Here is a 23,386-nt window from a genome sequence, read left to right as displayed (position 1 = left end):
GATTCGTATACCGATGTCATGGATGTGAAGACAGAAACACAGAGAGGTGAAGTGATTTTCCATAAAACTAAAGCTGGTTTAGGGCTCTCTTCACGATTCCAGCATGTCTTACTTGCTATTAGAAAACTTCTTAAAGCATAACAAGTTAGAAACTTTGTTCAGGGATGGCAGAGAAGAGAAAGGGATATGGTTGTTATAGGAACCCATGGTCTTTAGAGCTATCGGTCAAAAATAGAACCCTCAGGAAGGCAGGATGAAAGACCCTTTCTGGGAGACTAAGAGGCAAAGTGAGTCTCTTGAGGAAAGCCACAGCGTAAATAGAAAAACAATAAAAAGGAGCACAAGAGCACCTTTTCCAGAAAGGGGTTTCATTTATTCTTATGACCTTGGCTACCACCTAGAGCTCAGGCTGGTAAGCAGGATTCAGGCTCCAGGTACTGAGCACATGTGGCCAAAACCCCGGTGGTGGAGTTGGCGGTGTGATCTTGCCTCTTCTCTCCTGCATTGTGGGGCATGCTTTACTTCTTGGCACAGAGGTACACTTGCATGGGGTTTTCCTGCCACTCTGGTAGGGAGGCCAAGCTGTCAGCCACCTCCTTCTGGACAGGCCAACCCCAGGCCTCAAAGAAGGGAACCAGATTCTTCTTCACTCTTTCAGAGAACTTCTTCACCCATAGATTCATCCTGCCCGTGTTGTCTTTGGGGAGGTGAGAGAGGGTCTGGTACTCAGCAAAGAGCTGGGTGAATGGCTCCCACCCAAAGGCCTCCTGGAGCTGCAAGGAGAAAGAAGAACAGAATGAGAAGTCAAGTTTGCAAAAATGATGCAACATGTGTGTTTATAAGTATATTTCATTCACATGATCACCTCCCCTCAATGGTTAACTTCACCCTTGATATGTGCCCCTATCTCTCCACTCTACCCCTGCACATTAATGCAATCTCATTGGCTCATTCCACCCTGGCCACAAAACAGCACCCCCTGCATGTAGTGGGGGTGCTCAGGGGAAACCTAATGTCTGAATAGTGGTTAAGTACTCAACAAATGACCACTGTAATTATTTTTAATTTAAAAAATTGTGTTCCCAGATCTTAAGTGTTTTCCTCAGCATCGGGACAGGTTTGGGCTTGACTGAGATGAGAAACCTTCACTTCCTACGTATTTGGCCTGTTGAGATTCTAAAAGCTGGGAACCTCCAATACTATAATTTCCAGATATCATAATACAGATTTTATAGCCATCTTGGACCTGTGACTATCTGCGAGGTACAATATTGCTCTGTAGAACACTGCATTTAGGGCAGAAAAAGAAAAGATCCGGCATGTCTTAAGGGGCTGAAAATGAGAGTGGCTCATGCTTCATAGGGGACAGCTCTCCAGAAAGCCCTTGGCCGAAAGCCCTTGTTCACTAAGATTATGCAAATTTCCAGTGAGCAACGTTCTGGGGTTTCACGTCCCCACTCTCCCTTTAATAGATGAACGTTCTCTGACTCTGGTGAGGACAGATGACCCACAGAAGCTGAGCCTCCCTCAGAGTCTCGCTGTTGTACCCTCATTATTGCCCCTCTCCTCACTGGCTTGCTCTTTGACACTTTTCATATACCAGAAAATTCAACATTTATTAAACATATAACATTTGTTAGACATCTACAACATGCCAGCTATTGTGCTAGGCAAACATGACTTAGAGCTCTTGTCCCTCTAGAGAACACTGGCCAAAGGGAGAGACACATGTAAATAAACACATTGCTAAAAAATGTTGGCTTATCAAGGAGATGATGTCCAGGAGAAAGGGACAACAGAGCTGAATTTGGACAGGTCACTTGACAGGTAATGGACAAGATGATTCAGCAGCAGGAAGAAAACAAGGGAAGGCACAGGAGCCAAAACAGCAAGATGTTTCTGTAACCATAAGCAGGTTGGCATGGCAGAGGGTAAATACGGAGGTGAGAGCAATAGAAGATATAGCTAGAGATGCTGGCATGTCTGGTCAGGAAGGGCCTCCTATGCCTTACTAATCAGCTTCAACTGTACCCCACATGTGCTAGGTAACCCTGTAAGCACTTTATAGGCATAGTATTATTTTGGAAGGAGTATAAGGAAGATGGATCATAGCAGACTGAGGCAAGATGCTGGGACAATGTACAAAGCTACTGGAGTAGACTGAGGGAAAACTAACAAGGGCCTGAGCTCAGGCAGCAGGTGCAGAGATGCCGGGGAGAAGCCCTCTAGCAGGAAATGGGGTCACAAGGTGCCTGTTTGTCCTGTGGCCGAGTCTCAGTTGCGGTCTCTCTAGAGCTTTTGAGAACTGATATTCGGGGCGCCACAGTGTAGCCGAGCAGGGTAGAATTAGGGCTTAAACTTACACTTTAGGGGCAACCTACCGTACTGGTCCATGTTCCTGCATACCCCAGACTGGCTATGGAAGGGTATGGAAGTGGATACAACATAAAGTTCCCTCATTGACTGGGCTGTCTGATGTTCACTTTCAGAAAATCAGCGAAAGGCAAAAAAATCGAAGAGCAGGTATGGCAATGTGAAAGCCTGGGGCTTATCATTATGTCCTGATTTTAAGTTCTAGGTCCTTCACTTAAATGGGTGCCTCTTGACAAGTTGCTGAACCTCTTTGACTTAGTGTGTGGCTCTGTGAAAATGAGCCAGACAGCTCCTATATATAGGGCTGTGGGAGACATTGCAGGAGACCTGACAGGGGAACAGCACTGACAATTCAGAAACCCGGACATTCAATGCAGGACTAGGGGAGGGGGCAGGGATTTGTGTTTATTTCACAATTGCTTTATGACTTCAGTGCTCTCCTATTGGCTTGATTGGTTATTCATTTTAAATCATTTTGGTTTCAAGTGGGGTGATGGAGGCTGAGACCCTTGCTAGCAGATTTATCTCTGACGATGCCTTCTTATTGTAATGCAGCTGCAATGTAGACACCCTGTTATTATTTTTTTTAAAGTGTAACACTCATTTGACCCATAAAATTTAGGTGAAACACATTAAACAAAACAATGACCTTTTATGGAACACTTATTAGGAGACCAAGTACGAAACCAGTGAGTGGAAGAACGGTGATTCAGCTTCAGAAATGTCTCACAAAATTTCTGCCCTTGATTAATATGCTATATCTCTATTTCTATTTTCATAGTACTTTTCATTTCCTCTTACATCACAGAATCAGAAGGTGAGTGAGACAGCTGCCATTCTTTCTGCTGTAGGGGGGCATAACCCGAGGAGCACCACCATGAGGCCCAGTCCCTTTCATTTCCAGAGCAGGTGGTGGTCCAGGCTGCTGAGTAGTGAAGGAGCTGGAGAGCTCCTGGGATCCAGGTCACTACATGACAGAGGAGTCTGGTCATCCCCTCCCCATGGAATTTCTGCACAGTACCTGTAGATATGTTTCCAGGGCTGTCCACACATTCCAGTCACACAGCGGGGCTCCCTTTCCCAGGTGGTCCTTGATCCTCCTCTCTCGTTCTGGAGGGCTCAGAGCCTCATGGGCCTTAGCCCTGGGGATCCCTAGGACTGTTTCATGCACATAGACTGACCAAAGGTTGCAGGTGGCCTCGGTAGTGTGTGGGCGGAACTCCCATCCATCCCGCTGTTGGTTGTGGCCAAGCTCATGGATGGGGCCCCACAGACCCCGACTTCTCATGCTCGTCTCATTGATGAGTTCCTGCACAGACTCCAGGTGGCACATGATGGGGTATCCTGAATGCATCCAGCCTGTGAACACAGAAGGAAGAGATGAGCATTAAGGAGGGTCCACCCCAACTATCTCCTTCATTCTTTTCCATATGGGACTTTTCTTCACCATCATGGTTATCCCCAATAACTGCAGAATCTCTATGCTGATTGGAAAGCAGACAACTTTCCCTGACTTGGTCAGAAACTGAATAGTACCTAATCCCCTTCTTAGCCTCTCACACCTGAGTTGTGCCCTCCTCCTCACTCTGGCCCTGGAGAAATTGGTTATACTTTACATAGTCATTCTTGCTGGAATTTTACATCTTCACTTTGTGTGTGTGAGTGTCCTTGGCATCTCAGTCTGTGATATGATGTCCTCTGTCTGGATTTGACATCCTTGAGGGCTGGAACAGTGTCGTTCTTTCTTTCCCATGTATGCAACTTTTTTCCAGGTTTACACTCAATGACAGAGATAACTTTTGTCCTTATTTGAAGATACAAAGGAACTTCCCCATGTGGGATCCAGAGTTCCTTATTTTGCTTCCTATGCGTCTGTTTATTTTTAAGCACTAAGTACCTAACATACACCTCCGTCCGAATTTCCTCTTTTCATTTTCAACTCTGGCTTATGTTTGAAGAAAATAGTTCATTTTGGATGCTCTCCTTGAAGTGACCCTGGTTGCCATCTGTGAATTCCCAATATAACTTTTTCTGAGATTGTTCAACCATCCGGTGTAATCTCACCTTGTAGATGTCAACAGTTTGCCTTTTTACATGTAAACATTCTTTCATCCCCATCATGGTCAATGTCTTTTATAACCTTTTCCCTTGCTTTACTAATAAAATTATGCTTATGCATCTTGAACATTCATAAAAGCCAAAGTAATAGATAAATGGTGCCCACTGACTAGGAGGATCCCTGGGAGCACCCACCAGCTGAGATCTGCACATCAGCCACAATCCTCTCGGGTCGGCGGAAAGGGAAGGGCTGAGCTGCCAGCCTGGCCACAGCCTGCATCATCTCCTCCCAGAGGCGGAGCACAGGCTCAGGGTTTTCCAAGGCCTGGAGACTTGTGGTCGGCACTGTCAGGATGATGTTGTCCGTGGCCAGCTCTCCCCAGGGAGCCAGGTTCTCCTGCATCTGTCTCCTCCACTCCTCTAGTGATGTCTTACCTGGAAATAAATAGCATGGAACCTACCACACCCACTTTGCAACATACCTTGAGCTTAAAAATACAAGAACTCTGGAAGAATGCGGCAATAATGTTCTTCCTGTAATGGAAAGGACTTCCAGACTCTTCTCTCTGTCTGCCCTGAAGTCTCCATGGACACAGGGAATTCCGTATCTCCTGCCTCCATGTTCTCCGCCAACAGTTCTTGCTCCTTCTCTCTGCCAAACCTCATCCCTCTCCCATTTAGCAACCACCCCACAGTTCCCCCACTAAATGTTCAGTCCACTTACCCAGCTTGTAGTATGGGGCATGCACAGCCCCCGTGATAGTGACAGACACAGGGCCTAGTTGTCTGCCTTCGGGCACGATGACGTAGAGGAGGCCACCCCAGAGGCAGGAGACTGACCGTTTGGTCCCATCCATACAGCACTGGTGAGTCACCACGGGGGCTCGACACAGCTTCCTGGCCTTGGTCAGGTCATCGGTGTGGCAGCCAATCTGTACCTGGACAGGTGATTCCACCAAGTGTTGGAGGAATTAGAGTCCTTTGATGTGTGTGAGGTGGTGTAGATGGAAGGCATTAGACAAACATGCCCATGAAAACCCAGCTTCCCTTTTCTATGTGCCAGGCATGTAAACAGGAAATTTTAGCACTCTAAAGTCATTTGGATTTCAAAGCATGTAAAATCATTTTTCCAAGGATTTAAACAGCTCCACTGTAAATCTTCACCTGACATGAATTGGTGGGAGACCAGGCTGATCCTGACAAAGGCCTTGTGTCTTTGCCAAGCAGAATCCTGGGCTTTTCCCACAGGACCTACACCAGTGTGGTGAGTCTGAGGTTGGGAATGAGCATGGGGACTCTGCTCTGTCCTCTGTGAATACACAGGAGGCCTGTCCAGAGGCAGTGAGGTTGATTCTCTCTCCCTCTCTTCCCAGAGCTTCCCTTCCTGGCCAGATGGATGAAGATCTGTTTTTTCTAGAATCCTGGAGTTGCTTTTCTTAGGTTTGATGTAAGCAAGCTCCAGAAGGAGTGGTGATACAAGAGACCCTAGCTGTGGTAGAAGGTGAGCCTCAGAGTCAAGGAGGCAGGATGAATTTAAATTCCGCATTTAGGGCACATTTTGGGGAGTGATGGGATTATGGACACACTTCAGATGTCAAGATAAAGAGATAAAATAAGAGTTTGTGCAGAATGTGCTTGCCAACGTCACAGCCCAAATTTCCACTGCACGTTTCATACTAACTCCCCCTGAATTTGCACATGGGACCCATGAGGAGGCATGAAGAGGGAAGTGCACATGCCCCAGGACTTTCCAGCCCTTTCTTTTCCTTCTACCAATTACCTGATCACAGAACCCACTCCCTAAACCTTCTCTAATAAAGGAACTCTTTAAAGGAGGCACAATGAGACAGATTTGAGCTGGACTCCTGTCCTGTCTCCTTGTTAGTTAACTTGCAATCAAATGCTTTTATTTTTTTTGGTCAAAACCTCAAGTGTCATAGTCTTGGCTTCTAGCACATTCTACAGTGAGCTCCTTTTACTTGATAATACTAGGCACTTTAGTCTCTCACTTAGGTGCCCTGAAATTCAACTGTAAAATCTATAAAATGGGCAGAATAATCCATCCCTGTGCTCTCGGCTGGATTCCCATGAACTGGAACTGAACAGTGAGTGAGAATGACACAGCTCTAGGGTGTTGAGAGGTGGCAGCTGTAGGTGTTTAACTTACCTTCAGGCCAGCAGAGGCAGCAGCTTCAGACAGTGAGAATTCTGCATTTTGTCCTTCCAGGAGATAGAGCCCAGTACTCACCCAGCAATCATCGTTGCCTGACAAAAATCACAGAGAAAGTTCTTCCTATGTGACTTCATCTCCACTTGGGGCCTCCCAGCCCCTCCCATAGCTGCAGCTTCTCCCCTGTGTATCTTAAGTCATCCATACTTCTTGGATTCATCTCTCCTAAACCTTAAACAGAGCTCCAGCCTCTATTTTCTTGAAAGTACCTGATAAAAAATGGAGTCAGCCGGGTGCAGTGGCTCATGCCTGTAATCCCAGCACTTTGGGAGGCCGAGGCAGATGGATCACCTGAGGTCAAGGGTTTGAGACCAACCTGACCAATACGGTGAAACCCTATCTCTACTAAAAATACCAAAATTAGCCAGGCATGGTGGTGCACACCTGTAGTTGCAGCTACTCAGGAGACTGAGGCAGGAGAATTGCTTGAACCCAGGAGGTGGAAGTTGCAGTGAGCTAAGATTGAGTCACTGCACTCCAGCCTGGGCGACAGAGTGAAAATCTGTCAAAAAAAAAAAAAAAAAAAAAAAGAAAAGAAAGAAAAAAGAATGGAGTCAATTTTCCTAAGGGTCTGACAGTAAGTACCTGCAATGTCCTGTGTAGTGTCAGCCAATCCCATTTTCCCCTGGCTCTTTCCTGTTCTAGGCACATTGTTCTCTTTTCATACCTGGGTTGTTTCCTTCAATCTCCACGGTGATGGGGTGTTTTGAGGGGTTCAAATTGGAGGAGCAGGTCCTGGTGCCAAGCCACTTGGCCAGCTGGGAGCTGTCAGTTAGAGAGTGAGCCAGCCCAGTGGCCAGAGAGAGCATCGCAGCCTCAATGGAGTCACTGGCAACTGGATTTTCCCGGCTCACAGCTGGAAGTGCCGACCCTCTTACCACCTTCCTCAGGAGCCTGTGCAGGGATATGTAAGCAGGGACCCCCTCCGCAGGAATCTGTAGGAAGGCTGCACCATCAACTCTCAACTTTGCCAGACAGCTCTTTTCCAAGTTCCCATTTCCGTGGTTCAATATAGCCTGGAACTCAGACAGTGCCTTGCGGAAGTGGTAGCTTCTCATCTCTGGGGTGGGAACAGGGAAGCAGCCTGTGCTGAGAGTCTGAGGCAGGATGCTGAGGCCAAAGCAGTTGAGGATGATGTTACCAGGGAAGCCAGCCAAGGGGGAGTGGCCGGGGTTCTGGGAGGCCCACCACCAGGACTGGCCTCCAATCAGCAGCCCCCCACCCTCAGCCACAAACTCCTGCAGCTGCTTAGCCTCCTTGTCACTGTATGCCTTACAGCAGTAGACACCCAAGTTGACGTTCAGATGTGGCTCCAGGCTGCATTCCAGGCCATGCTCTGATAGGAGGGGACACAGATCTTTTAGACTTGTGTTCACCCCAACTTTGCCTGTCTGGCCTCCGGCCAGCCAGCGCACAGCATTGAGCAAGAAGGGCCCCATCTTGGGAGCACAGAGCAGGCACTCGTGGGCAGCCAAGACCACCCGACCTCGGCCATAGCGAGCAGCCGCCAGGAAGCAGTTGAGTGAGGCATCCAGCCCCAGAGGGAAGGCCAGGGCTCCATGCACCAGCAGCTCCGAGGGGACTCCTCCTGTCCTGATGTCCAGCTCTGAGATCCCCTCCAGGAGCTGCTGCTGGTCCTGCCTGACATCCTCTCCACACCTGGAAGAGATAGGAGAAACAATAAGGCTACAGTCAGTTGATGAGCCACTGAATTGTACTCGCTGAATAGAGAAATCTATGTGCAGATAGGAAAATTGCATGGTTCATGTCAACCTTCCCGTTCTTACTAATATTAGAATTTTAGCATGTTAATATCATTTATTTTTATCATGTTTAAGGCATATTTTCTCACAACTGATGGCGTATTATTATTTAATTGGTAGTGTTTGCTCTTGCTTAGTGATACATAAAATAACAGTATTTCTCACAATCAATGTTGTCATAGATTTGAGGAAATGCTAAGGAGGTAGTGATTGCCCTTACTTGCATATCTTAAAATCCACATTTTCTAAATGAGCAACTCCAGAAATTCTTCCCATTTAGTCAACTAAGTATTGAATATTCTGGCTTCAGTTTCTTATCTTTTAAAATATTTAATCATATAAACAAATTACATTAGAAAAATTAGTTTATCAAGCCCAGAGAAAGTCATACTGCTTGTTAATTTCTTGAGCTAATTTTCTGTAAAGGAAGGCTGTAAAATAATCAGATTTGTACTCTCTATAGGGTACTTCTGATCTAGGAACACATCACAAGTAAATTGTTTAACACTATACTTGAAGATTTATACAAACACACATCGTTTTTAAAAGTTCATTCAAATCTGGTTAGAGTGTTGACTTCTTTTTATTAAGGAATGTCAAAATGTAATGAATCTAGAAAAGGCTTTGTATTTCAAGAATTTTTAAAACAATTTGTAGATACTGTAAATGTCAAGCAACAGGAGGTTGGTTAAGTACAACATAGTTAACAAGAGATTACAAACCATATAGTGATCAAAATAATTATTAGGTAATTTGAAAAATGCTTAATGGGAAAAAAATTTTAGATTAGATTACAAGATACCATGCTCTAAATAAGCCACATTTTGGGAAAAATCAAAAACCACAAAATTAGACATAGAAGCTAAACCTAAACATATTTATAAAAATATCTTTGTTAAAAAAAAAAGTCTTCAATGGTCATCTTGGCTGGTGGGATTGTAGGTCATTTTAATTATGTATATAAAGCTTTATTGTCTCAAATTTTAAAATTAACATTTATTTCTTTTATAATTAGAAACTAAATATTTTTAAAAAGTATAGTTTAGTCTGGTAGTAAAACATTATTGAAAAAGGTAACTCTTGTGCAGATTCTCTTGAATTTCTTTTCAGCATGAAAATTAGGAGATGGCATGTCTTAGTTTTGTCATCCCATTTTCAAACTCACAGGGCAAATGTCATAGAGTTCAGGTATCAGCTCTGTCTGTGGCTTTTTACCTGTTTGAACTCAAGATATTTCAGGGAGTTAATGACATTGAGCTACAAGACTTAATAATAAAACATTCCACTCTAGGCATTCTTAGCATCTTCTCACAGGCACCTGGCAAAGTCTTAGCTATTGGAAGTAAGCCTTCAATATGGAAAGCTGCAGTTATCTGCAGATAGCCTCTCCACAGCTAATTAAAATGATTGTATACATTTATCCATGTGCCCACACACAGGTACACAACCACAGTAGCATTGGGAATCTAGGAAGTACCTAGACTGTTTGACTAAAGCTGCAAGAACCACATAGAATTAAAGAAAAAAACCCAACAACTTCTTAGCACAAAAGCAGCATAAAGTTAAAAAAGGGAGCTCATAGGAGAGAAAGATATTTGCAACAGATTGAACAGATAAAAATTAGAATCCAGAATATATGAGTAATTTCTAAGGATAAACAGAAAAGCAAAAAACAGAAAATATTTTTAAAGTATATGCTCAAACAGCTCATGAAAGATGAAATCCAAGTGAGATATTCAATGTTTCCAATGATATAATCACATAAATGCAATTTAATTTAATAAAATTTTTTACCCAGAAAATTAGTAAATATTTCAAAAGCTAACAATATTAAGTGCTGACAAGAGTGTGAAGAAAAATAGTCTTTCATAAAATCTGGAGATCAATTTGGCAGTATCCAATAACATTAAAAACAGAAGTATACATGGAGGCAGTACTAAGTAGTTCATTGCAAATTGCTGGTAATAGTGAAAAAGTACAAGGAAGTTAAATATTCATTAATATGAATGCAAATAAAATTTGGCATTTAATCATATGATGGATTACTATTTGCCATTCAAAAAGAATACATACACCTATATTAATTAACAAGGATAGATATTCAAAACATTTGAGTAAAACAATTTCAAAAATAGCAGAACTTGGTGATGCAGCCTATGTAAGACACAATATAAAGCAAAGTAAACATATGTCAATATATGTCCAAAATGTCAGGAAGTGACCAGAAGAAACTGATAAAAGTGTTTTCTTTCAGATTGTGGGATAGAGAGAAAGGAGTGACATTGAAAGAGATGATCAAAAGGACTTTTGCCTCAATAATTTGTTTTTTCAAATAAGGAAAATATACAATTACATTTCTCAGGTAATTAAACATTAAATGTAAAATGTTAAGATAACTGCTCCAAAAATAGAAGGAAAATGTATAACCTACAAATTTGTTGAGGGAATTTAAGAAATAGATAAAACTTAGTAACAAGCAAGAAAAAATATAAAAAGAAATGAAGCATAAAAATAGAAAATAAAATTAAAAGGGGGTAAGAGCAAGATGTACATTTGAATCGTCACAGTATATATGAGTGTATTAAATTTCAATTTGACAGAAGCTCTTAGATTAGCTTAAAAACATCTGAATATAAGCTGCTTATAAAAGCAAACTTGAAACTAAATGACATAAATGGATTGAAAATGACAAAATCAGCCAGGCGCGGTGGCTCAAGCCTGTAATCCCAGCATTTTGGGAGGCCGAGGCGGGTGGATCACAAGGTCGAGAGATCAAGACCATCCTGGTCAACATGGTGAAACCCCGTCTCTACTAAAAATACAAAAAAATTAGCTGGGCATGGTGGCACGTGCCTGTAATCCCAGCTACTCAGGAGGCTGAGGCAGGAGAATTGCCTGAGCCCAGGAGGCGGAGGTTGCGGTGAGCCGAGATCGTGCCATTGCACTCCAGCCTGCGTAACAAGAGCGAAACTCCGTCTCAAAAAAAAAAAAAAAAGAAAAGAAAATGACAAAATCTACAAAGTTTTCTTTCAAACAATACAGAAACAAAAAAAGCAGACATGCCAGCATTAATAAGGGATGCAAGTGATTTCAAAGGGGAAAAAATTAAAAATAAACATTTTCTATGGATAAAAGTTATACTCTACCAAAAATAAAATTTATATTAATTTTTTGTCCTGCAAAACACAATATTGAAAGCAAGAACTGCTACAAAGAAAATAAAATTTGAATTGATCATTATACTTGGAGATGGTAATGTATTCTCAGCATCTGTTGGATGAATTACATTAAAAAGAAAAAAAAAAGGATAGAGATAATTTCATCAGAATTACTTACAAACTTGCTTACAGCCAGAAGATAATTTTCCTGCATCCTGAGGACAAGAAAATGAGACCCTAGAAGGTCGTGCTCTGCTAAGTTGTTGAATAAATACAAAGTAAAAAGGCAGACAATCTCCAACATGAAACATTAAAAAATCAACGTGAAGAACACACACACACACACACACACACACAGACACAGATAAGCATCTGAGATGATCCATATCAAAGTTTTAGGATTGGCTACCTTGGTCCAGAGGTATGAGAATAGTACTGGTAGTGTGGGGAGGAGAATGAGTTTCCATCTTCCTCTCTATATTTCTGTATTGGTTTGCATTTTTCACAAAAAACTTGATTTTCTTTTGAAATATTTTCATTAAAAAGGCATTTCTTAAAAGAAAAATAAAGAAAGGAAAGGAGGAAAGAAGGAAGGAACAGGGAATGGAGGGAGGGAGGGGGAAAGGATATGGGAAATGAGGAGGGAGGGAGGGGAAAGTGAGTAAGCATAGCAGTTCGGATATCAGATAAACTTCAACAGATGGTTTGACAATATCCTAAGGGCAATATTAATAATCTCAGATAACTAGTTACCAACATATTTAAATCTTGTATAATATATGTTTACTATTTTAAGTGTGGAAAACAATAAAAGTAGCCGCTATTTAATGAGGTTTCATATATGCTAGGCATTTAACATATGTATTATCTCTTTTAATCGTAATAATAAACTGGCAAGTTATTATTCTCATTTTAAAGATTAACTTTGGAAAAACTAGGCAATTTTCCACGTTTCTTAGCTAATAACGGCAGGGACAGGAAGCAAATGTGACAGAGCAGGAGCACCGTCATCTTGGACAAACACCGCTACTTTAAGTTCCATCTCCCTTTCTAGCCTCATGCATTTCAAGGAAATCACTTTTCTTCTAACTACAAGCAGGCAGAAAGAGCAGACAGTGAAACACAAATAAGACAGCTCAGGCACAGAAGGAGGTGGGGGCAAAGAAGTCTCTTGGGTAACTGCCAAACTGTACCCTCATACAATAGGCCCCAGTAAAACAGTGGGCCTTAACAAGCACATTCCTTTTCCTTCAGGTGCACTATGATAAGGAAGCTAAAAGCAGGGGTGAGGGGTATGCAGCAACAGAAAGATGTATGGGAATAGACACACATTCCCATACGGCTCTCCCTTCCAGATAAGCATAACAAAGAGACACAGAAGCAGTAGAAACCTCTCATAGACTCTCCCACCCTGAATCCTTAAAAACCCTCAGTCTGTAAGGGAATGTGCCTCTCACCTAACTCGGCCAGAAGCTCCTCTCAGGTTGGTTTTCTCTAAATTAAACCTGTCCTTGACTGTCAAACCATCTTTTGTGTTTCTTACCTCTTTCTTTAATTCTTACAAAACCCAGGCTGGCTTGCCTCTAAAACCACTGTTGTCTACATATCAGAACTCTCCCAATCAATTACCGAGTCTTTGATAAAACCTACATCTGGGTACAAGGTTATTGACAAGTATACTACTGAGGACCAGCTTGGTTGGAGACCCCCCACCCAGGCGGCACTAAAGGTATTGAGAGGCAGACACCCAGATAGAACAACAGAGTGGATCTGTCTGGGGGATAACAGCCTGAGAGCTAAGAGATTAACAGTGTTCCAGGCTGAGGCCCCAGGCAGATTTTCATCCATATATTTATTTGCTCTTAGACAGGTTATTCTTAGTAATACACAGGTTTTCTATATTTACTCATAACTCAAAAATATACCAATTAGGCAGCATTACCCACCTACCACTAATTACAAACTAAAAGGTATTCTCCACAAGGGAGCCACGGGGGCAGGGCAAACTTAATGTTTCTCAACAGTATACCTTATGCAAAGGAAGATTTACAGGAAGAGAAGGTACAAATAATTCTGTGTTTAAGAAAGGAAAAGCATGTGTTACTTCAGAAATGGAAGTGCAGGGGAAGCCACTGAGGAAGAAAGGAAAGGGAAGGGATTGCAAGTTTAGAAAATGCATTATACCAAACCACACCTGAGCAGGCAGGTAACATGGGTGATAGGTTTCTGAATGCTGATAAAAAAGCAGCCAAATTAGGAAGTTACAGCACTGACTAATTGTGAAGTGCCCTGCTATCATTTTCATTATATTAAAAATAAAACATATAACAATTTATACATTTTTTTCTTGAACATAAAGATAATGAAGTCTACTGGTCATAATCAAATATATCTTCACTTGGCTTGTTTTGTTTTTCTGTTCAGATTGTATGGGATGTAAGAATACTCTTCTGGATTTAATTCACTCTCTGATAAATATAAACAGAATAGAAATACTAGAATCTAGAAACAATGTTTCTTTAGGATCTATAACATCAAAAAAAGGGCTAGAGAGAGCTATGTTGATCAGATGCTTTAAAAAACCTTTTGAAGACCTTCTGCCCCCAACATCTTTTTTTTTTGTATTTTTAATTAATTTAATACAGATAAACTGTAGTAAATAACAAAACTTTAAAAATGGTCTTCAACATCATTGAACAATATGGGCATAGATGATCAGAGAGGTGCCTTGAAATTGCAAATGTATTTTTCTCTTTTATTTTAAGCTAGTAGATACAGGGTAAAATCTCTTTAGGTCTCAATCATGCCTATTAGAAACACAATATTATTTAACCTATTTTAACCTGTCAAATTTAAGAAAATAATTTAGAAAACTCACTTTTTAAAAAAATTGCAGGTACATAAATTACTCATCTGGAATAGTCAGAAAATAATAGCTACCCACCTGTGAGCACAGATATATTCATATTTCTAGGTCAGATCAAAATTCTGCTTAAAAATACAAATATTTCTAACAATGTCATAATGTTTACTCTTTCTCCTGGTTTTATTAGCTATATTTCCAATCTCTGAAGATTATTGTGAGAATTGAAGGAGATAATACAGGTTGAGCAGCCCTTATGCAAAATGCCTGGGATGACCAGAAGTGTTTCAGATTTTGATATTTTTCAGATTTTGAAATATTTGTAAATGCATAATGAGATACCTTGGTGATGGGACCCAACCCTAAACACAAAATTCAATTATGTTTGCTATACACCTTTACACATAGCCTAAAGGCAATTTTTTACAATATTTTAAATAAGTTTATATATGAAACAAATTTGTATACATTGAACCATCAGAAAGCAAAGGTGTCAGGTGTGGGATTTTCCTATTCTGGTGTTATGTTGGTAGCACTCAAAAAGTTTTGGATTTTGGAGCATTTTAGATTTGGGATTTTTTTTGATTAGGCCTTGTTTGTCCACTCTTAGGGGAGCTAGTAAGCTAGGCCCTCTTCACCCAACCACAGACAAAGCTCATGTGGGGAGTTCAGCTCACTACCCTGCTTAGAAGATGGAAAACTCTGGTATCCTTTCCTGCTTCCACCATATCCTCAAGTAGCTCTCCTGCTTTTACTTTTGAAAGTTTTTTTTCGTAAGTGTCTACCCAACCAATTTGTTCACTTTTCTATGAATTAGAAAGCATTAATGATAACTCTTGAATTTGTGATTTTGACTATTTTCTTTCTATTGTACACGAGACGTTGATTGCTGTTAGGAGATGCTCCATCCTGAGCCACCCGTCAATTACCTGTTCTCCTTGGCGAGTGGTTAGCAATGTATGTTATGATCGAAACCTTCTACATCCATCCATTTATTAATTATTTTTCATTCACTTTATCAGATTTGGTTCAGAGAGCAATTCTGGGATCTAGCCTTATTTCACAGTTTTTAACTTGGAAACTACATTCATGGATCTTGAATATGGAAACAGAACTGCGGTGCTTATAACCTGGAACTCTTTGGACAAAGACTTTCCTACTCTATAGGACTGAATTGAGGACAGAGATAATAAATCCTCCTTAAGAGAGTCATAAAGCTAAGCTACTAGTACATTATTTACAATTTTTACTTAAAAATAATAGTGACAGGGTCTCACTATGTTGCCCAGGTGGAAGTACAGTGGTTACTTGCAGGTACAGTGGCAGCACACTGCAGCCTTGAACTCTCAGCCTCAAGACAGCCTCCTGCCTGAGTATGTGAATATGTGTGCATCAGCATACCCAGCTATGTATTTACTTTGACATGAGCAGCTGCTAACAGGTCCCTGGTACCAAAAGGTTAGGGACCACTGATTTAACATATTCATCTTTTCCTTGTATTTTCTGCATAATACAAATTAAAAGTTAGATTTTGATTTAGGTCAGGATTGACAAACTAAGGCCAGCTCCCTGTTTTTGTAAATAAAGTTTTGTTGAAGCACAGCCATGCCCATTCTTTCGCAAACTGTGGCTGCTTTCAAGCTCCAGTATCCACCATTGTTGAGTAGTTTCAGCAGAGACCATGTGGCCCATAGACCTAAAATATTTGGCCTTTTAAGGAAAAGTTTCCCAACTTATAATCTAGAGGTGTGATCAGATTCATGTTTGAATTTTTGACCTACTTTATAGGTGGTAGTATGTACTTCCATTGGGTAGAATATAATGGTCTGACTTTCTCCCTTACTGTGAGGTTGGCAGTCCTTAATAACCATTGCTTAGCCCTAGACCCATTCATTTGTGTGTATAAAATGATGAGTTTAAAATTTTAGTATTCATTTTATTTGTTATTTGTCATAGTTTTATAGAAGAAACTTCCATTCACCAATTACATACACTATGGCATAATTTATATAGGAAAGGCGAAATAAATGTTGAATTCTCTCGTTATCATTTTAAACCCAGTTTTCAATATTGAGTTGGTTTCCTAGCATCTTCCTGAGGTCACCAATGTGTTTAAGTTTTTCTTAGAATTATTATGAAATCATGATTGAAAACACAATGTGTTTCATTTATCATCCTGACTGATGTTGAAATTGTCATGTTTGGCTATTGTGAGCCAATTCAAGATGATTCCTGAATCTTTTCCACCCAACCTTAATGAGCTTCCTGGCTTTTGTTATAATAGGAGGTTTCAGTTTCGTCTCATACATTTCCTGCTCAGGCCCAGGATCTGCCATTTCTCCAAAAATCCCTATTTCTTTCTTCTTTTCTTTTAATGTACAGCCCATATTTCTGCTAGGAACTGTAATTTGCATTTAGAACCACAATCCGGGCATTAGAGGTGTGCTTGTGATTTCTGCACATTGATTTTGTATCTGGAGACTTTACTGAAGTTGCTTATCAGTTTAAGGAGAGTTTGGGCTGAGACAAGGGGGTCTTCTAAATACACAATCATGTCGTCTGCAAATAGAGACAATTTGACTTCCTCTTTTCCTAATACCCTTTATTTCTTTTTCTTGCCTGATTGCTCTGGCTAGAACTTCTAGTATTATATTGAGTAGGAATGGCGAGAGAGGGTATCCTTGTCTAGTGCCAGTTTTCAAAGGGAATGCTTCCAGTTTTTGCCCATTCCGTATGATATTTGCTGTAGGTTTGTCATAAATAGCTTTTATTATTTTGAGATATGTTTCATCAATACCTAGTTTATTGAGAGTTTTTAGCATAAATGGCTACAGAATTTTGTTGAAGGCCTTCTCTGCATCTATTGAGATAATAATGTGATTTTTGTCTTTGGTCCTGTTTATGTGGTAGATTATGTTTATAGGTTTGTGTTTGTTGAACCAGCCTTGTATCCCTGAGATGAAGCCTACTTGATCATGATGAATAAGCTTTTTGATGTGCTGTTGCATTTGGCTTGTCAGTATTTTATTGATGATTTTTGCATCAATGTTCATCATGGATATTGGCCTGAAGTTTTCTTTTTTAGTTGAGTCTCCACTTGGTTTTGGCATCAGGATAATGTTGGTCTCATAAAATGAGTTAGGGAGGGGGAGCAACTGTATTGTTTAACCTGAGTCAGACTTCCTAAGCGGGGAACAGACACTCACCTAACATGGAGTGGGATCTTGGGCACCTTCTTAGAGACCTTGAACCGGTCCCTGTCCCCGTAGGTGTCGGTGAAGTACACTCCGGCCACACTTGTCACCTTGTTCCCAGGGAATTTGGACAGCACCTTGTCACTGCCGTGCTGGCTGGCCCAGTACCATGCCTGGCCCCCAATGAGCAAGCCCCCTCCATGTTTCACAAACTCGATCAGCGTCGCAGTCATGGCATCATTGTAGGCACTAATGCAGTAAACACCCAGGGGCTTTCCTGGTTCTGGCTTGATCTGTGCCTCAAGCCCAGCATCCTGCAGGATGTTTCCTAGAGGTGTCAGGGATGGATGCACTCCCACGGGAGCCCCAGGGCAGGGAGAGAGCCAGCTCACTGCATTGAGGAGAAATGGAGTCAAGCCAGCATGCATCAGGTAGCCCTCATGGGACACGACCACGAGGCGGCCTTGGCCGTAGGAGGAGGCAGCAATGAGCACCTGGCCCTTGTCATTCACCATCACGGGGAAGGCGGCCTCTCCAATAAGAAGGAGTTCGCTGGGGACAGAGTCCCTGGGGAGATCCCAGCTTGTCACTCCATCCATGAGGGCCTCAAAGGCAGCAGATGTCGCCATGTTTCTATCAGCTGCGGCAAGGGAAGCAAAGACTTTCATGTAGTTAAGAGATGCTGATAAGCACTGCTGGTCAGAACAGATGAAGAAAACAACTAAATTCATTCATCTTGAAATTTTATTGGCTTCCCCACTGTGGACCACACACTATTTTGGCACTGGGAGTTCAGCAAGAAACAAAAGAGATGAGGTTTCCCTTTTTGTGATTCGAGTATTTTAGGAGAAAGATAATGAAAAAATAAGTAGATAAACAGATAAATAGAATGCAAGAAATTAATCCCTATGATGAAAATAAAACATGATGACATGATATGGAGGAACTGAAAGACTCCTTTAGTTTTTGCGTGATAGGAAAGGCCTCTGAGAAAGTGACATTGAAACTGAAACCTGAAATGCAGTGAGCAAAAAGCATTCCAACAAAGGGAATGATTTGGAGTGGCTGAGAGCAAAGGGCAGGTAGGAGCAGGACCTAAGGAGGAGTGAGGGTGGGGCCAGATCCTGCAGGGCTGTTAGATTAAGGTGATAGTTATGTTGGTGTGCCTGAGTTGGCATAGTGCTTGATTTTTTTGAACAGAAAGTTTGCAGACCTGTTAAAAACTGCAATTGTTCTGACAGCTTCAGTAAGTTGGAAAGTGCCCACCACCCAATTTATCAAGTCCACTGTAACGGAGAGGGACCCCCTCTATTTAGTAGCATTCTGCAGGTTCCGGAGAATGCTACTTTTAGAATTAGCATTTTTAAAATTTTAAAATGCTACTTTTAAAATTAGCATTCCGGAGAATGCTAATTTTAAAATTTGCTGCGCCTAAAACTGAGCTTATTTCTCCCTTTAAGCGGCTCCTCTCGGATAGATGACTTCAGCCTCAGTTTCCCCATCAAAAAGAGAATAATATATCTCTGGGAAGATTGTTTTTGAAGATGAAAAGAATATGAATAGTCCAGGTGTGGTGGCTAATGTGTGTAATCCCAGCACTTTGGGAAGCTGAGGCGGGCGGATCACACCAGAGGTCAGCAGTCTGAGACACGCCTTGCCAACATGTCAAAACTCTGTCTCTATAAATCTACAAAAAAATAGGTGGATCTGGTAGTGTGCTCCTGTGACCTCAGCTACTTGGAAGGCTGAGTTAGGAGAATTGCTTGAACCTAGGGGGGCAGAGGTTGCAGTGAGATGAGATCACGCCACTGCACTCCAGCCTGGGTGAAAGAGCAAGACTCTACCTCAAGAAAAAAAAGAAGAAGAAAGCAACACCAATGATGAATAAAAACGCCTTGTCTGGGATTGGTACACACACAGTGAGCACGGATTAAACGAGTGTCTGTCCCTTTGCTGCCCTTTCTAGTTTCCCGGAGTGCCGAGGGCAGTAGCAGATTGCAGTCACCTAGTAGTCCCCTGGCTGTCCTGTGCTGTCTCCCTCGGCCCATCTCTGAGGATCCCAGTGTAAGGGACTTTCCTGTGTGCTCTGAGCCTTCTCACCTCTGCAGTTCCACAGGGCAGCCCTAAAGTGGCAGTGAGTTGACACCAGGGTGAGCTTCACCCAGTAGAGCAGGGAGTCATAGAAAAGTGCCCCGTGGCTTTCCCGAAGTGCCCTTCACAGAGGTCCTCGGAAGGCCCCTGGAAGAACGGAGCACCACGTGGAAGACCCTCAGCCCATGCCCCTCCCAACTTTCCCTTTTTTCCTTGTCTCATTCTCTCCACTTCCTCATTTGGGCTTTTTCGTCTCACTTACCGACCCCGCAAAAATCACCTGTAGATAATCCCTTGCATAAGGCTTTTCTTTAGGGGAGAATCTAAACTAAGACACACCAAGCCCGTGAGCCACACGTGCCTCCTTCCTCTCTCCCTCCTGTCCATGTGTGTGGTAACATTCCCCCAGGGGCACTGAGAAAGGGGAACTGTCCAGACCCCAGGCACAATTAGTACCTGAAAAATGTCTTAGTTTATAGTGTTATTACTCAGCTGTTTCTTTATATAATCACATATTAGTTTATAGAATTAGTGCCTGAAGCATAACTCACTGCTTAGTATATCTAGCTTATATATATAATCATACTTAGTCCCATATAATTTTTCTATATATAATCATATAGATATTGTAGTTGGAACTGTACTGACACATTTAGTGCTGATTTATAGAATCCTTCTAGGTAACCATATAGTAGTTTGTGGCAGGAGGAATGCCTAGAGCAGTCACAGCACAGAAGCAGTACCTGGGAAAACAGCCAGACCAGCACAAGAACCAAAGACCCAGGTGGTGGCGTCCCTGCCTGAAAGGGCATACGCTGTATGGCAGGCTTGGAGCAAGAGCCTCTCCTCCTGATAAAGGAGTTGTAGTACCTTGCATCCAGTTCCTGTGAAAGTAGGCCTCAGGCCTGAGATCCTGGAAATAACCGAGGGAGAAGAACCCCTCTGGTGTGACCAGACACAGCAGCTGTACACCCTGTCAGTCTTTTCTCCCTTCTGTGCTAGCTCAAGTCATTCTCCCATAAATATTTTAAGAGAAGAGCACAAATCTGCCAGGTCCCACTGCATTAAGCTTACAGTATCCTTCTATAGAAATCCTTTGAAGTCTCCAGCCCCCAGATAAGAAGTGTTGCACAGGACACCTGTTGCACACAGCCTACCTCCTTGCCTCATTGACCTAATGGGGGTGGACCCCTTTTTTTGTACATGACCCTCTACTACAGCGCATGGCATGGTCCCCCACTGCATACGGCCCACCTCTCTGCCCAGGTGACATAATGGGGTGGTCCTATTACTAAGCCTATAGATGATGACCTCACTCACGACGCTGCCACTTGATTGTACCTAATAAATACAGATGCTTCTGGGCATCGAGGAGCTCACCGATCTCGGCTCACAGGTGGCGTGGGCTCCTGAGTCCAGATACTCTTCACCAGTTCTTCAGTGTCCTGTCTCTTTACTTTTCGGATCCTGCACCTCAGCACAGCATAAGGGACACCCCACGACCCTGTGGGGCCTCTACACTTGTGCTGTTAGCCACCCCATTCTGTTAATCTCTCACCATCTCTCTCAAACATCAGTCCCTTCATTCTAGACTAAACCAATCTGGTTTTAGTCCCCAGGATATATTCTCATCCACAGTCTTCCTCTACAAGAACTCTAACAAGAGCCCTTACGTTTCTTCCACTCTCACTAAGGTGAAACTTGCTGAGCGCCTCAGCTTGGCTTCTCCAGAGTTGGGCATGCCAGTGATTACTGGACGTCTTTCCTGCTACTTTCTTCCATGAAATCACTCCAAGCTCAGAAAGATTGACATTCTGAGCATGCCCTGTATTTCCTGTAGAATTCAATCTCTCTCTCTTCCCTTCCTACTCACCGCTTTTTCTTAATACTGTCCGCGGGAAAGTGAGTTCACAAAAGAGAGCCAACACTCCGCAGATCATCGAGCATGCCGGTTCATGATTTCAGCCTCACAAGGGACCAGCGAAAAAAAAGCAGCGGAGACAGATCCGGAAGCCTGAGCTCAAGATCCTGCTAGCTACCTCCCAGAAGACAGAAGTCTTTCACTTATCGGGCCTTACCGGTTCGACGGGGTAAACAAAGACAAACTAAAAAAACCCAGATGAGTAATATGTCCCGCAAAGTTGATCCAGCACTCTGCAACGAAATACGCCGTCGTGGGCCCACACACCAGTCACATCTTTATCGAATTAGTAATCTACAAGTTCAAAAAGGAGGGAGAAATGTGTTTTGAGACAAACTGCAAATAGCACTGGACTCACAGAACCAAATGAAACCAAAGACCTAGACCTAAGAAGAGAAGGACACCGCTGACCCGGGAATGGCTTGGGGCCTCTGGTACTTTGCGGGGACCCCCAGCGCCCTAGGTGCTCAGCCACCGCCCCCACCTCAAGACCCGCTCGGATTGGAACACTCACGCCTGGGCAGTGCGGATCCCTGGGGATGGTCGGACTGGCTCTGCTGCGGCGCGCGGGGTCCTTCTCGGAGGTAAGGAGGAGAGGTGCCGGAGGCGGGACCACCTAGCAGGCTGGTCCGAACGATCCCAGAGGCGGGGTGGTGTCGGAGGCGGGGCCGTCCTGGAGGCGGGGCTGCCACAAAGGTGGGCGGAACGGAGCCAGAGGCGGGGCGGTCTCGGAGGTGGGGCGGGGCGGGGCGGTCCCAGAGGCGGGGTGGTCTATGTGGTCTAGGAGGTCTAGGAGGCGGGGCCGTTCTGGAGGCGGGGCTGTCTCCCAGGAGGGGCGGGGCGGTCCCTGCGGGGCTGCACTGGAGACGTGACTGCCTCAGAGGCGGGGCAGGGCGGTCTCAGAGGCGGGGCGGTCTCGGAGGCGAGCCGGCCTGGAGGCGGGGCTGTCTGCCAGGTAGAACGGGTGTTCCCAGAGGCGGGGCAGTATCAGAGGCGGGGCTGTCCTGAGGACTGGGCTGTTTCGGAGGTGGAGCGCGGCAGTGCCAGAGGCGGGGCTATATCGTAGGCGGGGCCGTCCTGGGGGCGGGGCTGTCTCGGAGGTGGAGTGGGGCCGTCCTGGAGGAGGGGTTGTATTGTAGGCGCGGCCGTCCTGGAGGTTGGACTGTATCATAGGCGGGGCTGTTCTGGGGGCGGGGTTGTATTGTAGGCGGGGCCGTCCTGGAGGCAGGGCTGTATCATAGGCGGGGCTGTTCTGGGGGCGGGGTTTTCTCGTAGGCGGGGCCTTCCTGGAGGCAGGGGTTGTACCGTAGGCAGGGCAGTCCTGGAGCCTGGGCTGTATCATAGGCGGGCCTGTTCTGGGGGCGGGGTTGTGTAGTAGGCGGGGCCGTCCTGGGGGCGGGGCTGTATCATAGGCGGGGCTGTTCTGGGGGCGGGGTTGTGTAGTATGCGGGGCCGTCCTGGGGGCGAGGCTGTTTCGGAGGTGGAGGGGACCGTCCTGGAGGCGGGGTTGTATCGTAGGCGGGGCCGTCCTGGGGGCAGGGCTGTATCATAGGCGGGGCTGTTCTGGGGGCGGGGTTGCGTAGTAGGCGGGGCCGTCCTGGGGGCGCGGCTGTTTCGGAGGTGGAGGCGGGCCGTCCTGGAGGCGGGGTTGTATCGTAGGTGGGGCCGTCCTGGGGGCGGGGCTGTATCATAGGCGGGGCTGTTCTGGGGGCGGGGTTGTGTCGTAGGCAGGGCC

General features: G+C 43.9%; 1 protein-coding gene across 3 annotated transcripts; it reads right to left on the bottom strand.

Moving 5' to 3' along the window:
• Positions 1 to 348: 348 nt before the first annotated feature.
• On the bottom strand, positions 349 to 22,308 carry TCAF2 (TRPM8 channel associated factor 2). 3 transcript variants are annotated; one of them, XM_010340418.3, is made up of 9 exons: positions 22,166 to 22,245; positions 21,809 to 21,945; positions 17,652 to 18,279; positions 7,329 to 8,320; positions 6,599 to 6,696; positions 5,156 to 5,369; positions 4,627 to 4,866; positions 3,395 to 3,732; positions 349 to 773 (listed from the first exon to the last, which is right to left on the bottom strand). In XM_010340418.3, exons 3-9 carry the CDS (start codon positions 18,266 to 18,268, stop codon positions 519 to 521), a joined length of 2,754 nt encoding a protein of 917 aa, XP_010338720.2. In that variant the 5' UTR covers positions 18,269 to 18,279; positions 21,809 to 21,945; positions 22,166 to 22,245; the 3' UTR covers positions 349 to 518. The 3 variants fall into 3 exon arrangements, with proteins under 3 accessions (XP_010338720.2, XP_003929865.3, XP_003929866.3); XM_003929816.4 differs by lacking the exon at positions 21,809 to 21,945 and having other exon boundaries at positions 22,166 to 22,234; XM_003929817.4 differs by lacking the exons at positions 17,652 to 18,279; positions 21,809 to 21,945 and having other exon boundaries at positions 22,166 to 22,308.
• Between the last annotated feature and the right edge of the window lie 1,078 nt (positions 22,309 to 23,386).

This window comes from Saimiri boliviensis, chromosome 10, assembly GCF_048565385.1.
Source record: "Saimiri boliviensis isolate mSaiBol1 chromosome 10, mSaiBol1.pri, whole genome shotgun sequence".
Taxonomy (NCBI): domain Eukaryota; kingdom Metazoa; phylum Chordata; class Mammalia; order Primates; family Cebidae; genus Saimiri; species Saimiri boliviensis.
This window is presented reverse-complemented; position numbering and strand designations above follow the sequence as displayed.

Coding starts and splice junctions, on each gene's coding strand:
- TCAF2 (XM_010340418.3), bottom strand. CDS start 18,268: ATGGCGACATCTGCTGCCTTTGAGGCCCTCATGGATGGAGTGACAAGC. Junction 4,867..5,155: donor TGCCCCATACTACAAGCTGG/GTAAGTGGACTG, acceptor ATTTATTTCCAG/GTAAGACATCACTAGAGGAG. Junction 3,733..4,626: donor TGATGTGCAGATCTCAGCTG/GTGGGTGCTCCC, acceptor CTGTGTTCACAG/GCTGGATGCATTCAGGATAC.